This window comes from Lasiosphaeria miniovina (genome assembly GCF_030549165.1).
Source record: "Lasiosphaeria miniovina strain SMH2392-1A chromosome Unknown B0T26scaffold_8, whole genome shotgun sequence".
In the NCBI taxonomy this organism is placed as follows: Eukaryota; Fungi; Ascomycota; class Sordariomycetes; order Sordariales; family Lasiosphaeriaceae; genus Lasiosphaeria; species Lasiosphaeria miniovina.
This window is the reverse complement of record NW_026848227.1, coordinates 814,689-830,492: the sequence shown is the minus strand read 5'-3', so window position 1 is coordinate 830,492 and position 15,804 is coordinate 814,689. Positions and strand designations below refer to the sequence as shown.

The following is a 15,804-nucleotide window of genomic DNA, read 5'->3' as shown; positions in this document are numbered from 1 at the left end:
TAGCAATTTCACCAAGCTTTGCACGTTTGTGGCTCAGCGACGTTCTGACGTGTTCTGCTTCGCTGCGTTCCGGCGTGTTTCGGCGTCTTCCGCTTCGCCGTATTCCGCGCTTAGCTTTATTGCCCATAGCCAAAATTCCGCCGTCAGCTTTATCGCCCATCACCAAAACCTCTAGAATAAAGCCGCAATAAGTCTTGGCCGCACCAAGTCTCCCAAGTAAAATACCACCCCCTTCCCTTGCGACGCCTGTCCCTTCTTCTCTTTGCGACGCCTGTCTCTTCGCGACGCCGTCTCTTCTCCTCTCTTTGCGACGCCTGTCTTTTCGCGACGCCTGTCTCTTCCTCTCTTTGCGACGCCTGTCTCTTCCCCTCTCTTTGCGATGCCTGTCTCTTCCCCTCTCTTTACCACACATGTCTCACACTCTGACTCCGACAGACGGTCTTGCCAAATACAAATACCACACATGGCAGCCAACATGGAGTGGCCACGAGGTCCCAGGTTTGCTGAACACCAGCACGTCGACCGTGGTAATACGGTAAACTTCATTTCTGACGACGAGAATGACGACGACGACGGCGATATGGAGAGGGTCAGCCACCCAGACTACCGCAACCACCACCTCGACCAAAGCCGCATCATGTTCCGGCATCCGCACGACCAGCTTCCCGATGCCGTAGCCACCCATCTCGATCATATGGCCTCTATAATGCGTCAGATGCCTGAGCTCTCCCCCGAGGTTGTGGTCGAGGCTGTCTACGAACTAGAAAGGCTTGAGGGATGTAGGGAGCCCGATATCCGCAGATTCTTCCAAACCTGTCTCTTTCCTATTCGCAACCCAACTAGAACTTTATCATCATCGAGAGACGCGTATATAGCTCGCTACCTCCTACCCAACGAAGAAACGGGTATAATATAACCGCGCCCTGGCCTGCTCTGTAGTTATTCCCACGTACCTACTTTCACCTTCCTATAGCATACGACATTACGCTGGCTCTACGAGGAGATTGAATACTACGCACAGGAGTCCTTGGCCCCCTTGTTCCCTTTCTTGGTCGTCGAGTTCAAGGCTGAAGCAGGGACTGGAGGAAGTCTCTGAGTTGTGGCGAACCAGTGTGCCGGCGCCTCGGCCGCTTATATCCAGATTATTAACCAACTCAACACGAGACTCGGAGATGCCGGACTCGACGGACATGTTCCTAATTACTGCTACAGCCTGGCCATTGACAACAACGTCGCTCAGCTCTATATTGCGTGGGGAGTCAAGGAGGATGGAGGTCAGTTTTTCTATATCCAGCGGGTAACCTCTTTCATGCTATCGAGTACGAGGGACTTTATACGCCTCCACCAGTGGGTGGCAGCCATCCTCGATTGGGGACAAGGAGCACGCCTGAGGGACATCCAGTTCGCTCTAGACGATATCCGAAGAGCGCAGTAGGTAATGAACTGGCAGGGCAGTACAAGGTGGTGAACTGGCAACACGGTCGCTTTTCGCCGTAGCTCATTCGGAGTCGGGTTTTGTTATTAGTCGCGCGTGTTTATTCCCCACACATGTTTCGCCTGCGGGCAAATAGATCTCGAGCAATCCACCACGTTTTCCAGTAAACTTTGCACTTAATGTGCTCGTGTTGTTGTTTTTCTGTTGTGCTCGTGTTGTTGTGTTTCTGTTGTTGCGGCGGCGCTGCGTTGACTCTTGGGCATGGCAGGTTTCGCTAAAGTTGCGGCAGCGAGGTTGTTGACGATGCTCGTGTTGTGCTCGTGTTGTGCTTCTGTTGACGCTCGTGTTGCCGCCGTGTTGGCTGTTGCCGCCGTGTTGACTGTGCCGCCACCCTCAAACGGCAGGTTGCCCATCTGGGATGACCAGCTTGAGGACGCGCATGTTACAGACAATGCAGATCGCAGAAACACGGATAACAAGATGCTCGGGAACCCTCGCAAAGAACAACCTGCAGAACACCCTGCAGAACACCACCCCGACACCCCCCCAACACCCTCCCTCTTCTTGAACACCACCCGACACCCTCCCTCTTCTTGAACACCACCCCCACAACCACCACCCCCTACCTAAGCGCATTCGCTCCCAGCGAGAACCGCAGCTACCCAAACGCTGCGGCATCGCTCCCAGCGAGATCTCCCGCGGCTGCCGCTGCTGGCCTTTCCCCCCAAGCCCTGCATCCCCCGTGGCTGCCCGCTGCTGGCTGCCCGCTGCTGGCCTTTAGCAAAAACAAGTGCTCTCCCCTTCTGCGCCTGCTCCCTCCGCGCCTACCGCGCCTACCTCACCATGCCTACCCTGCTCCCACTGCTCCCACTGCTCCCACCGCGCCTACCGCGCCTGCCTCACCCTGCCCTCTCCCTCACCCTCGCTCCTTCCCTTCATCGCTGCCGCTCTCTACACCCCCATTTCGTCGCCCCTCTTCATCTTTATCCTTCTCCACCTTTCTCCCCTGCCACCTTCTTCTCTACACCCTCTCCGTCTCCCCAGTGCCGCTGCAATCTACCCTCTGGCTGCGCAGCACTTACTCACCCAGAGTGCCGTAGCACTTTCTCGTCATCACCTTCCCGCAGACTATCTACACTTCGTGATCACTTCCGTGCTGCAGCACTACTCGAGAGTGCCTGCAGCACTTGCTCTTTGCTGCGCTTCGTCTCGGCCGAGACTGCTTTGCTCGTGTCTTCACTCTGCACTCTTGTTTCTCCGGCTCGTCCTGCCTCTCGCGTGCCGCGACGTGTTCGGTGTTCCCGCAGCATTCTTTCGTCGGCAGTGTGTTCCCGCAGCAGCATTTCTTTGGTCGACCTTTCACCGTCGACTTCTCTCTTTAATCTTCTTCTCGGCGCGTCTCGCCGCGCGTGCCTCGTATTCCTACCGCAGCATTCTTTTGATATCTTTTAGTCGACACTCTCGGCAATTCACCGTCTCTGCCTGCATTCCCTGCGAGACGTGTTCCTGCGGGTGTGCATGCGTGTTTCTGAGGTACGTTTCTCCGTCGACATCTTTCTTGACATCTTTCTCGACATCTCTCTGTTCTGCATTCTGACATCTTTCTGCATTCTGACATTTTTCTGCATTCTTACATGTTTCTGCATTCTGACATCTTTCTGCATTCTGACATCTTTTGCAGTTGCATTTCCGTCGACACTTTCTGGCTGTGCCTGCCAGACGCTGCCTGCGACTGTTTCTGAGGTACGTTTCTCCGTCGACATCTTTCTCGACATCTTTCTGTCCGCATTCTGACATCTTTTCCAGTCTCTGCATTCCCGTCGACACTTTCACATTGACCCGCCAGAATGGACCAGCAAAACGTCTTCTACTCTGGCCCAGAAATAGACAACCCGCCTCTCTCCTCCCTTGGCCCGGCAATAGACGACCCGGAAATCGAGCAGCCCGTCTTCTCCCTTGGCGCTCACGCCTCCCCTGGCACCCACGCCTTCTCTCCCGGCACTCACATGGAACACCCAGGGGGCCGCGCGCCCCCTTCCTCGCTTGCATCCAACACCCACGGCGACACGCCCCGGCATGCTCGTCGCGTCAGTAAGGGCAAGGGCCGAGCTGCCACTGTTGAGGATGTCGATGATTATGAGGATGACAATTATTACGAGGATTACGACTATTACGGGGATGAAGACTACGAGGATGACAACCAAGAGGACGACATTTCCCAGCCCAGACCCTGGGCGCCCGTCAGTGAGCGCAGCCGCAAGCTCCACGCCATGCTCGCCGCTGGCGACGACAATATCTTCGGCACGTCGCAGCCAATCACCGTCGTTGCCGCCGAGGAAGACGACGTCTTTGGGCCTGACGAGAGCGTGTTAATCCTGACCAATAAGTTCGCCCGCACCGCCTTGTTCGGCAACCCGGGCAGCTCGGCACCCCCTCCATCGGCACCTACTCTATCGTTTGCTAGGCCTGTCAGCTCGGCTAGCTCCTACCAGCCCAACTTTGCCGCGGTCAGCTTCCTCCCGTCGCCCGGCGGCAGCGGCTTGGTTCTCCCAGCCGTCATCACCCGCGGTGGCCCTCGTGTGGACCCGGCCAGCTTCGTGCGCACTGGCTTCGTCCCAAACGCTGGCAGTTTTGCCGGCGGCTTCTTCGTGATCAACCAGGCCAATGTCCTCCCCAATGTCGGCAACATCCAGCCATTGTCCTACGGCGGCAACCAGCCATTGTCCTACGGCGGCAACCAGCCATTGTCCTACGGCGGCGACACCCCCCAGCCGTTTGCCTACGGCGGCAACCCCCAGCAATTGTCCTACGGCGGCGACACCCAGCAATTGTCCTACGGCGGCGACACCCAGCAATTGTCCCACGGCGGCGACACCCCTCAGCCATTGTCTTACGGTGCTGCCACGCCCCAGCCATTTACCTCCGGTGCTGCCACGCCCCAGCCTTTTGCGTACGGTGCTGCCACGCCCCAGCCATTGGCCTACGGCCAGAACCCGTATATTGGCGCGGTGGGCGACAACCGGCCGCGGCCCGCGTCTCGCCAATCGGTGCATACTGTCTACTCGGTCAGTTCCCTCCTCTACCCTCCCACTTCTCCCCCTCTCACTTCTCCCTCACGCACTTCTCCCTCACGCACCCCTCCCTCCTCCCACTCTTGCTAACACCTCGCAGGCATGGAACTCTCCAGAGGGCCCCAAGCTGGGCAGCCAGATCCTCAATACCCCCAGCACGCGCTTCGCCGGCTATGCACCCGTCGCCGTCACCGGGTATCCGCCAGTCCTTGCGCCCCTCAGCTACGACCAGTATGCGGCTCTCAACCAGTATACTCCCAACCAGTATGAGCAGCATGCCCCCAACTATGAGCAGCACGCCCCTAACGCGTATGCGCAGCATGCCCCCAACTATGAGCAGCATGCCCCCAACTATGAGCAGCACGCTCCCAATACATATGCGCAGCATGCCCCCGACTATGAGCAGCAAGCCCCCAACGCATACGAGCCCGCTAGACAAGACGCTCCATATCCCGCGCCCGTGGATAATCCGGCCACGCGCTACGGATATGAGCCCCTCAGACAGAACCGCTGGGACGGGTTCCCGGCGCCGCTCCACGACGGACGGTGCCCCCCTAAGGATGAGGTACCAACAGAACCTGTCCAGTACGAGCAAGTCTATGACTACGATCAAGTCTATGACTACAATAACCAGATCATGCCCGACAGGCCGAGCTCAGAGTTTATCTTCACGACTCTGGTCATCAAAAACATTCCATTTCACCTCTCGCGGGAGGAGTTCATAGACTTCATGGACGATCTGGGATTGCCGTTGCCAATGACCTTCAACTACCATTACCGGGAAAACATGTTCCGCGGCCTAGCCTTTGCAAACTACGATAACCCGGCCGAAGCCAGTTACGTGTTTGACAACCTCGACGGTCGTCCCGTTCACAAGCGCATCATCAGCGTAGAATACAAAAAGAAGATGCCAATGCGCGAGCGCGAGCGCCTTGAGGCCGGCAGACAAGAGCGCCGAGGCCAATTCGATCCGCAGCTCCGCCCGTTTCCACGCCGCCGCCCATTGTTGTTTGGTCCCCTGCCCAAGTTGCGTAAGTTGTTGCCCTCCCCGTCTCTTGTCTCTCGTCCGCTGCTAACTAGCCGCAGGCGATGTCGACCTGAACAACCCAGAGTCCCTGCACTTTTACACCCAGCTCACCCTGTTCAAGAGGAACGACATTCAACGGGTCATGGTGTTTCCAAACACCATGACCCCGTCCCAGCGCCGGACCGTTCACGTCCTCGCCCAGGTCATGAACCTTGACCACAGGTCCATTGGCGTCATTGCCAATCGGCAACTCCACATCGTCAAGGATTTGCGGAGAACGCCCTTTATGCGCATGTCCGCGAACCTGGACGCTATCAGAAGCCCGGCTGTAGTCATCGGGCAGGTGCCGAATGAGCGGCGCCCTCGCACCGCGCAGCTTCTCGCTGCCATTAGAGAGGAGGACGGGTACGCTGAGGCGGGGCCTTCGGGCACCAACTAGACACTTTTTGACCGATGCGATATTTTTTATCTGACTCCCGTCAGCATTACCCCAACGGCGAACGGAGCGCCTCGTTATTCTTTCACAAGTTTTTTGCGGCTACAACTCTGTGGCCGGCAACAAGGCAAGGCCCTATCTTTATTAATCATTTATTAGGACAATGGTGGACGAGGCCATGCGGTGTTTCTTTTGACAAGTTCTCTTTGGGCGGCGCGCCATAGGCGAGCGGTATTCGGTAGAGAACGAGCGGGTGTCTTGGGCGCTTGTCTTGGGAGAAAATGATTTTTATCAGTAGCACTTTACACATCTTAGCTCTCGCGCAAATATATTGGTTGCGCATAATTGTTCCTGGGCCAGAAAGCACACGTAGAATGGTGTCGCCAGAGAGCACACCTAGAATGGTGTCGCCAGAGAGCACACGTGGAATGGTGTCGCCAGAGAGCACACGTAGAATGGCACTTGCCAAAGAAAGGCATGAGACGTGCTCGCCAGAGAAGCATCACTTTGAATGCCAGTTGCACGCATACACTTGCACGCACTGCACCACAACATGGCGCTGCACGATTGCCCGCACTGCACCACAACATGGCGCTGCACAATTGCACTCGTGCGAATATATTAATTGCGCACAACTGTTACTTGGGCCAGAAAGTATCACGTGGAATGGTGTCGCCAGAGAGCACACGTAGAATGGTGTCGCCAGAGAGCACACGTAGGTTAGCACTTGCCGCCAGAGAAAGCATGTGTTAGAACAACGCGCTAGTCAGCCACAGATGTGGGGTTAGAGGCGCAAGCAGCTACATGTGGCTGTGGAAGTGCAGGAGCGCAGGGCCACCGAACCTAAATAATAAGTGGCCTGCGGCCACTTCCACCTTCCTTCTTAGATCTAGATAGACATCAACAATCAACACTTCAACTACAAGTTTTCGGCGTACAGCTACGCCCTATTGCTTCCAGTACCGGTACCTGGTGATTCCAACAGCATGAGACGTGCACGCCAGAAAGCATTACGTAGAATGGCAGTTGCACGCTGAACCAGCGCCGGCACCAACTCAAATATAGCCAAATCAAACGATCAAATCTAGGCTCTATTATCAGCCAAATATTCGGTTTTGGGCTTCAAATTCAGCCAGATGTGGATTAAAAATATTTGGGCATTTGACAGATATTTCCCATTCGCCAGGGCATTTTTTGCAGAGGTTTTCCGTATTTTCCTAGGACCGGGGCGCCCTCTGCCAAGGCCAACCATGCATTTTCCTGGCCCGGGAAAATCTCTGCCTGCCAGGCTTCGGCATGTAGTTGACGCTGCGATGCAACCATGACGGCACATGTTAACAAACGGCCTCGAATCCTACCAATCCTACACAGCGACCTTCCCTACCTTGCTCCCGAGCCGCCGACTAGATGCCTGCCTCAACTGCTAATGCCGCGACCCTCTACACGGGCGAAAAGCGGGCTCTTGCCCTCATGTAGAGGCAATCGCTAATTTCAACGGAGTACGAACAAGTTATCCAGTTTGACGGGAAAGAGCTGGCAAATATACCAATGAGCGAGCAGCCAAAAATAAGAACATGGCGAGGGGGCTTCAAACCGGAGATTTGGGTCGAGAAAAATACGTCTTCTCGGATTGATGGATATGGTTACTGGCTCGCCCAGATCGTCAATAACGTATCGCTTGAATCTTGCGTTCAGCCTCGTCGAGTGCGAGGCTTTGTTTCTGCATGGACCTGAATGCCGACAAGACCGCTACCTTGATTCTTTCCTCGTATAATATAACTCGAAAAGTTGTTCGGGATCGCTTCAATGCAGAGAAAAGAAGCCTGCTTCAGGCCCTGATCTTCTCGCGAAAAATGGCCATTTTTCATGGCTTTTCGCCAAAAGCAAGCACCCCAGTCATGCCAAGACAGTGTTTTCCGGGACGCTTCCCCGTTTTGGCAGCACTTTTCGCCGGAAAAACGGGAAGCCGCCCGCCACCCCTGAACCTCCCATGAAGCCAATGAACCGAGCTAATGCAAGCTGTGGCTAACTGCAATAAGCCAGAAAACTGGGCCGTGATGACCGAATACTGCCGTTTTTTCAGTTTTGGCGAATACTCAAATCTCGCTTTTCGGGGGCCTCTTTTCGCAAAAAATAGCCAAAATTAGCAACAGGCCCTGTTCCACGCCTGTAAAAAGTAACAAGAATGCGAGTGAGCGCGCGAGGACGTCGTGAAGCTGGCTGGTGATCTGTTTTGTGTAGAGGTTTGCTCCCAAATAGAATGACCTTCTAACCGACAAGCTGTCACGAATCCCTGTTCGTACTGGTTGGGAAGCAGGGCAGGGGTGGCTGGACCCGCCTCGGCTAGTCACGTTAAAGGAGGGGCTTGGACCCACAGTTGCTCTGTTCGGTGGAGAACAGAGCAGAAGGGCCCGCATTAGCTCTGTCGGGGAGCAACAGAGCAACGGTTTGGTTGGCTGCTCTGTAGTGTTACGATCCTGGTTCAAAGGTGCAGAGGGCGCTGCCCGCCTTCTGTGGATTGGCTGGAACAGCATTTAAGGTGGGGGGCTCTCGCTTAAAGGTGCATCCAATGAGGGAGTGCTCAGTGGGGCCATTGCCGAGAGCCACTGAGCGCACTAAGCGGGGAGCTCAGTAGGCTCAGTGCCGGAGACCCACTGAGCGCACTGAGCGGGGAGCTCAGTAGGGATCAGTGCGTCTAGGAACTGAGCACGACTGAGCATGTGAGTCAGGAACTCTGATTGGTCCGCCTTAGATAGATATATACGACGACCATAGCCACGGTCCTAGATAGTTCTTGCTTGGTTCTTCAAGCAAGCAATACACATTCACTGCACTCATACACTTTGAGTGGCATTCCGATTTGACTGTATTACCCGCGCGATAGGAGCTTGCCCTTTGTTCTATCTTCATAATTACCAACCCCAGCATTCTGTGGAGCCCGTGCTCCCTTACAGACAGACGACCCTAACAGTCGAGTGGTTTGTAATATGTAGCTCTGTCGGAGAGCAACAGAGCAACGCTCTGTAGCTCTGCCAGAGAGCAACAGAGCAACGCTCCAATTGGCCCAGCTTAGATAGATATATACGATGACCGTGGCACCGGTCTTAGATAGTTCTTGCTTGGCTCTTCAAGCAAGCAATACACATTCACTGCACTCATACACTTTGAGTGGCATTCCGATTTGACTGTATTACCCGTGCGATAGGAGCTTGCCCTTTGTTCTATCTTCATAATTACCAACCCAGCATTCTGTGGAGCCCGTGCTCCCTTACAGACAGACGACTCTGACAGTCGAGTGGTTTGTAATACAAGCCTCCCATGGCGACTTTATTCATTCTGGCAGCTTGACGGGCCAGACTAGAGAATATGGCCACGACAACGAACACACCATCCAGCGTTGAACAACGAAGGCGGTGAGTCTCCTTGGGCTTGGCAATACTCTATTTACGGCGAATTGGACTAACCAGGGCCCCATGCAGTACATCTTGGCGTAAGCGCTTGCAACAGGGGTTGAAAAGTCACCTCTTTTCGCAAAAAACGGCGAAAACTGGTTCATTTTTCGCAAGAAGATCAGGCCCTTAAGACGGGGTAAATCATCAGGTATACTGCCAAAATCCAGCTTGTTCTCAGCAGAGAAGAAAAAAGGCTCGTCCTGGCGTTTCTTATCATTCTTATCGTAGCAACGTTTGCAGACCCCATCCGCCTTAGGCTCCACGTCGAACCACTGCTCTTTACAGCGTAGGCAGTATTGTATCTCCTCAGCAGCAAGTGCCTTGTCGAATTCCGTCTTAATAGCGAGGTCCTCCTCGTTGAGAGGCGATTCCTAATCGGCCCCTGTAAACTGGGGGGGAAGCTCGTCAATTTCGCGGGGGGGTTGTTGTTCGGAGGAGGGTCGTCGTCTACGAGAACCACGGGGTCGGCCGACAGGGTTTCGTGCAAGGCGCGGTCGTCCTCGGAGACGGCCACGAGTAGGTGAAGACGGTGAGGGTAGTGGCCGTCGTTGTGGAAGTATAGCTTGCTGGTTATTATCGATAACTTCCATATTTTCAAACTGGTTAGCCAGTCGCTTAGGCTCTCTCGATTGCGTAGAGAGTGGGAGGTCGACGGCGGGGTCCGGGATCTCTTGTTGCTGGCGAAGCAAGTTATTCATTGTCGGGGTCTGGGAAGGTTCTTCGCCGTGGCGACGCTTGAGGCGATGGCGTCTCTAGATATCCGAAACCTCGCTACGAGCAGCAGCCATTTCGGGGGTATCCGTAGCGATACGGCCGCCTTCGTGGTATCGCTGGGCAAGGACGGTGTGGGTGAGATTCTGGCGAGGCGCAAAGGCGGGACCTTGTCCGCAGGTCACGGCAGCAGCTGCAGAAACTCTTACGTTTGACGCGGCTCTCTAGAAATGAAGTTAGTAAGGAAATCAAGGAAGATAGGTCTAATAGACTTACCTGCTGCCTGCCGCGATTGCGGCAATCTGCGTAATCCAGGACAATCCGTCGAGGGCCTCGGAACGACCGGAATTGGTCGATTTCCTTCTCAACGCCGCAGGTGTGGCAAACTTTGCAGGCAGCCGCCTCCGCCATAGATACCGAATAACCTGGCTATAACAGGCAAAACGGTACTACGGAGGAAGGGAGGTTAAAGGGCAATTTGCGTAGTCACGTACGTAAGCCCTTGGCATTGGCACTCACGTGCGCAAGCCCACCCTGGTATTGGCACTACTTGCGCACGCCCCACCACGCTAGAAAGCATTTAAACGCTTATATCTCAGCTAATTTCCATTATAATACAAATCCGGCTTCAGATTCAAGATGACCGTAGAGTTATGCACACAATGATACCGGTTGCATTAATTTTAGACAGTGTGCTGACCGAATGGCAGATAGGCACGTGATAGGGGCTGCTCATATTGAATGTAACTGAGAAATCGGGTCCACTTTTCCACATAGGTTAGCCAATCCGGAAAGGCGATAAGGCGTGTTATCAATTTCACATAGTATTTTTTTCAAAGTTTCGCAATAATATTGTCCTCTGGACAGAATAATAAAAATACAAGCAGGAAGATTTTGTAGGAAGGTCGGTAGGTTATGTGTGGAAAAGGTGAAAAATGAAGCGCATCGTGAGAATGCGTATTACGCGTTACGCGTATTGGTTTTTTCAAGGGAGCGTATTTTGAAAAGTCCACAGCAGAAACTTGTGTCTACTCAGCAAAACTTGTGTACTACAACTTGTGAATTAGGAGTCAAAGCGCGGAGCAAGATTTAAAAAGTCCACGGCCAAGATCGGATGCCAGCAGCAAATAATTTTGTACTTCTCAGCAAAAACTTATATCTACAAGGCAGAGGGGCTTCGCGCTTGCTTTGGGGTCAGATCTTCTCGCGAACAGGACAGCTGGTTCGGTGCCAAGAGAGTACAGCCAACCCCTGTAGCCTAGCGTTGTGGCCAAGAAGTACTGCATGAAGGCCTGGTCAGTTGAACTATCCACGAATAGTATAGTTGCCAAGGAGTCTCACCGCCTTCATCGGCCACCGATGTGACGATTGCAAAGAGAGCTTTGTTGACGCCCCTGTTGCTTCGAGTCTGAATCCAGTGCAGAACCTTGATATTTCCCAGCCAAATCGATAGATATGGCACCCCAGCGCGACAGTACGAGCCGGTCGTCGTCAATTGAGCCCTCTGCCGAACGCTTCCTCAACGACACTCCGAGCCCAGCCCACTCGTTCGCGAACGAGCCGGACAGCGAATCCGACACCGTTTTGAGCCAGGCCAGCGATACTGACTGTGAGGGCCTGGTCCTCCAGGCCTCCCAGACGCTCTGACTAATCAGACGCCAGTTGGGTGGATCCACCCGACCAGCCAGAGCCCCACCTTGAGACGCCCTGGAAGAATCTCGCGAGGGGAGGCTTTTGAGCTTCTTTTTCCTTTTCCCTTTAGTTTAGAATCTTCGTCTATAGCGCCCAATAGAGGAGTTCCGCCCTCATTCCAAGCCGGCCGTGACAGGCAGCTCCTTTTATAAGAAACTAGGTTAGTCCGTGCACGGCAGCAAAAACTGAGGGTTCCACACCACGGCCGGGCGAAGACGTCATGTTTCCTTTTTCCTTCTACGCCCTGCCATACCTTTCCATATTGGGCGGCCAGGCAGCAGGGCGAAGACTTCATCCTTCCTTGCTCCCAGCAGAAGCATATGCAGCAACAGCGCAACAGCCACAACAACAGCCGGCTCCTCAGGTGCCTAGGGCGGGTCATGAAGAGAAGCAGTGAGAAGTGGGCGGGAACAGATAAAGAAGGAAACGCAACGGTCTTGGCCGCGGAAACGCAGCGGTTGACTTAGCCGGGCAGATGGGAAAACGCAGCGGTTGACTTGGCCGGGCAGATGAGGAAACGCAGCAGTTGACTTGGCCGAGCAGATGGAGAAAAACGCAGCAGTTAACTTGGTCGAGACTTCAAGAGGCTGCTTCCACCTTGACAGTTGTTCATACCCTATTTCCATAACTGTTTCCATGACAGCTGTTCACACCTTGTTGCATCGTCAAGCGGCATCGGGGGATGCATCTCCGCAGACTCGCACAGCAAACGGTCGTGGAATCGAGTAATAACGCATCGTATCATTTCCAGCGCTAGCACTGCTAATACACCCTCGCCCTATAGACATTATTAGTCCATAGGTTCGGTACTCCAACTACAAGTTTATATATGCTGCATCAGCTACGGCACCGGTGATAAGACGATCCGCAGTCTTGGTTGCTCGGCGTCTGCAAATTCGACGCACAAGATGACGGCCGTCTTGTAAGAGAAGGCAGGTACGCCTGATCAAGGTTGTCACAATGGGAGCAACAAGTAGGGCGAGCAATGACTGGTATTGGCGTAAGACTTCAACTTGGCCTGAGATAAAGAGGTGTGCGAAGGCCATGGTCTATATACACGTGAAAGGGGTTACGAGTCATCCTTGCGTGGCTAGAGTGGTGGTGGCGATGGTGGCGAGGGTAGCCCTGGTGGCGGTGGCCATGATGGCTACGAGGGTGGTTTCCTTACACGTCTGTTCTTCGTCTGGACCCTTCTATGCGGCACAACCGAGAGAAGTCTGGCCCGGCCTTGGAAGTTGACCCAAGCTCGTCGAGTAAGCCATCGACCTCAGTCAAGGACAGGCTGCCATCTCGTACCGGGGTAGCCAGGTTAATGGCTCAGACAACAACCCCACCCCCAGCTTCCTGAAAGTGCTCAAGATGCCGACGCTACTAACGAACTTAGGCGCCGACGGTCATCTGCTCCCTCTATCTCCGGAAACCGGGTACCGGGGTAGCCAAGGTTGACGGCTCGGACAACAACCCCATCCCTAGCTCCCCGAAAGTACTCAAGATGCCGACGCTGCCAACGAACTTGGGCGCCGACGGTCATCTGCTCCCTCTGTCTCCGGGAACCGGGTATGGTGATAATAGCGACATTCTCCCTCCGTTGACAATTGCCCTTCTATTATCAGCCAAGAGCTCATTGGCAACATCATCCAAGGAGGACCCTAAGCTGAGTGACGAGATGAAGGTCTTACGAGACTATATGACGTGCCTCTGCCATATCCTGCCAGGAGGTGAGCGAGTCCAACGCAGAGCCTGGGAATTTAATAACCACCATCACCCCCTCGTCTCGGCCATGAATACCCTTGAGGTTCAGGGGTATACCCTCGAGGCCGAGGCGATATACCCTCGACCCTAGCGTTTGGAACATAGATAGCAGCGCGACTCCATCTGAAAGCACAGTGACGCCACGCGTCCATCTGGCAAGCGCGGCGTGCTAGTACGTCGAAAGTGAGACTTGGCAACTAGCGAGGCTTAGTTGATCAGATACACGCGGCTGTTCGTTCTGCCGCGGCACCATCAGCATAGCGGCAAGCTTAGGTGATGGATAGGCGGCAAGCTCAGGTGGTGGATCGGGCGTTGAAGATGATCTTGAGCGTATAGACAGTGGATCGGGCGTTGAAGATGATCTTGAGCGTGTATGTAGTGCTTGGAAGGCGTCGAGCGTAGATGTGGTGCTTGGAAGGTGTCGTGTAAGAGTGTGATCACGCAAGTTATCAACACTGGAAGCGGCGGTGGCCTCAAGGGACGTAGAAGCCGGAAAGGCAAAAAGTATAGCCAAGAGCGGTGCCGGCAGCAAGCAACTTTATCACTTAGCAAAAATTTACATGCTCAGCTAAACGTATACTCAACGAACTTAAAATGCTACGTAGCAAGACTTGTGTACTTAGCAAACAACTTGTGAATCAGACAATGAAGATTCGAAAGTCCACAACCAGAGCGCGTGCTACAGCTTGTGTACTACAAGCAGGGTGTTTGCGCTTGCCTGCGGGGATTAGTGACGTGGAAGCCAAAAGGAAAAAGTACAGCCAGGGGCAGTGAACAACTTTACTTGGCAAATTTGTGTCTATACAGCTAAGACTTGTCTACACAGCTAAACTCATATACTACTCGGCAAACTTGTGTCTATATAGCTAAGACTTGTCTACACAGCTAAACTCATATACTACTCGGCAAGACTTATACACTACTTATACACTACTTAGCAAACGACTTATACCGAGGAAAGACTTGTGAACCAGGTTCAGCTACACTCTATCTTTTACCCCATTATACCGTTGATGCTCGCGCTCGTCGGGGTCCCATTCTTCTCGCCCGTGGCGGACCCTAGGCCCGAAGTAGGCCCAGAAACAGCCCCTGCTAATCTTCCTCACCACTCTCATCATAGTCTTCGTCAAGCTCCATTTTACGAGCGGCACATTCGGGCTCGTTGATGATGGGCAGGTGAGAGGGGGATGCTCCATCCGCTTTTCCTCGGGCGCAGGGGGGTATTCCTTTGGAACGGGGCCTGGCTGAGGTCCAGGACCGTCGTGGATGAGATTTCGCATCAGAGACGGGCCATGCTGCATAAAAGACAGGCCCTGCGGCTGCGTTAGTAGCAGACGAGCGACCACCGAGTGCGACTGGGATGGCGGTTTGATGTGAGGGGGTGTTGATGGGCGGCGATGTCGCACGTCATGCATGCGAGCGCGGCTCTCCTCGGTCGATGGCTTCTTTACTTGTCTCTTGTCGTCCCATTCTGGTCTACGCTTAAGACCGACCGACGGCGAGCGCGGGTTGTGGTCGCGGTGCATTGAAGGATCGGAAGGCATGTCCGGATAGAGAGCAAGGGGGACACCAGGCTCGGGGACACCAGGCTCAGGGCCGTTCGGACCAGGCTCAGGGCCGTTTGGACCAGCCTGCTCAGGGTGCGGCGGATATGGCGGCTGATGCTTCTGCCAGGGGCTGGGCGCCTGTCTTAGTGGGGCTCCGTTCGCTGGCTTGTTCTGCAGTAGCTGCAGCCTTGCCTTGATACTTTCGTTCGTCGGGTCTAGTTTGAGGGCCATTTGATATGCGATAAGTGCGTCGCTATCTTGGTTGTCGCACGATTCATACTATATTTCATAGTGAAAATCCAACATAGACATGTCGTAAAGGCAAGACTCACCAGAGCACCCAGGTTATGCCAGACTTGTGAGATGTCCGGGTTCAAGCGGATGGACCTAGAGAACGCATCGAGTGCATCGTGATAAGTTAGGTGGGGGAGTAAGCGAACGCCACTGATCCAGAACATTCTAGATAAGCGAGGAACACAACCAACCCTCTTATATAAAAAGCCCATAACTCAACCAATTCTTTTCCAATTCTCTTCATCTTCAATTCGTTTTATTCTTCTTTTGACAATGGTTTCATATACAGAAGAAGACCTCCGCAAGGCTTGCGAGGAAGCCGTCAGAACACATTGATTACGCAAAGTCGCGCGAAAATGGAACGTTCCACCCTCTACCCTTTATGGC

The 15,804-nt window shown here is 54.0% G+C and overlaps 6 protein-coding genes across 6 annotated transcripts; 2 read left to right on the top strand and 4 right to left on the bottom strand.

Annotated features, from left to right (window-relative positions):
• Positions 1–475: 475 nt before the first annotated feature.
• B0T26DRAFT_680917 (uncharacterized protein) lies at positions 476–1,391 on the top strand (the record flags this gene model as incomplete). Its single annotated transcript, XM_060440566.1, has 3 exons — positions 476–779; positions 1,173–1,274; positions 1,321–1,391. The coding sequence occupies 3 exons, from the start codon at positions 476–478 to the stop codon at positions 1,389–1,391; spliced, it is 477 nt and encodes a 158-aa protein (XP_060290053.1).
• A 3,752-nt stretch (positions 1,392–5,143) lies between these two features.
• Positions 5,144–6,014, top strand: B0T26DRAFT_864011 (uncharacterized protein; the record flags this gene model as incomplete). The annotated part of the gene is made up of 2 exons (XM_060447784.1): positions 5,144–5,537; positions 5,593–6,014. The coding sequence occupies 2 exons, from the start codon at positions 5,144–5,146 to the stop codon at positions 5,970–5,972; spliced, it is 774 nt and encodes a 257-aa protein (XP_060290052.1). The 3' UTR covers positions 5,973–6,014.
• Positions 6,015–9,300: 3,286 nt separating this feature from the next.
• On the bottom strand, positions 9,301–10,541 carry B0T26DRAFT_864009 (uncharacterized protein). Its single transcript, XM_060447783.1, has 2 exons — positions 10,409–10,541; positions 9,301–10,356 (listed from the first exon to the last, which is right to left on the bottom strand). The coding sequence occupies exon 2, from the start codon at positions 10,117–10,119 to the stop codon at positions 9,793–9,795; it is 327 nt and encodes a 108-aa protein (XP_060290050.1). The 5' UTR covers positions 10,120–10,356; positions 10,409–10,541; the 3' UTR covers positions 9,301–9,792.
• Positions 9,550–9,783, bottom strand: B0T26DRAFT_626458 (uncharacterized protein; the record flags this gene model as incomplete). The annotated part of the gene is made up of 1 exon (XM_060436186.1): positions 9,550–9,783. A coding segment is annotated over one exon (234 nt), but the record flags the coding sequence as incomplete, so codon positions are not given.
• Positions 10,174–10,543, bottom strand: B0T26DRAFT_756755 (uncharacterized protein; the record flags this gene model as incomplete). The annotated part of the gene is made up of 2 exons (XM_060446153.1): positions 10,174–10,356; positions 10,409–10,543. 2 exons carry the CDS (start codon positions 10,541–10,543, stop codon positions 10,174–10,176), a joined length of 318 nt encoding a protein of 105 aa, XP_060290049.1.
• Positions 10,544–13,869: 3,326 nt separating this feature from the next.
• B0T26DRAFT_806876 (uncharacterized protein) lies at positions 13,870–15,354 on the bottom strand (the record flags this gene model as incomplete). Its single annotated transcript, XM_060447208.1, has 3 exons — positions 13,870–13,986; positions 14,575–14,889; positions 15,028–15,354. The coding sequence occupies 3 exons, from the start codon at positions 15,352–15,354 to the stop codon at positions 13,870–13,872; spliced, it is 759 nt and encodes a 252-aa protein (XP_060290048.1).
• Positions 15,355–15,804: the final 450 nt, after the last annotated feature.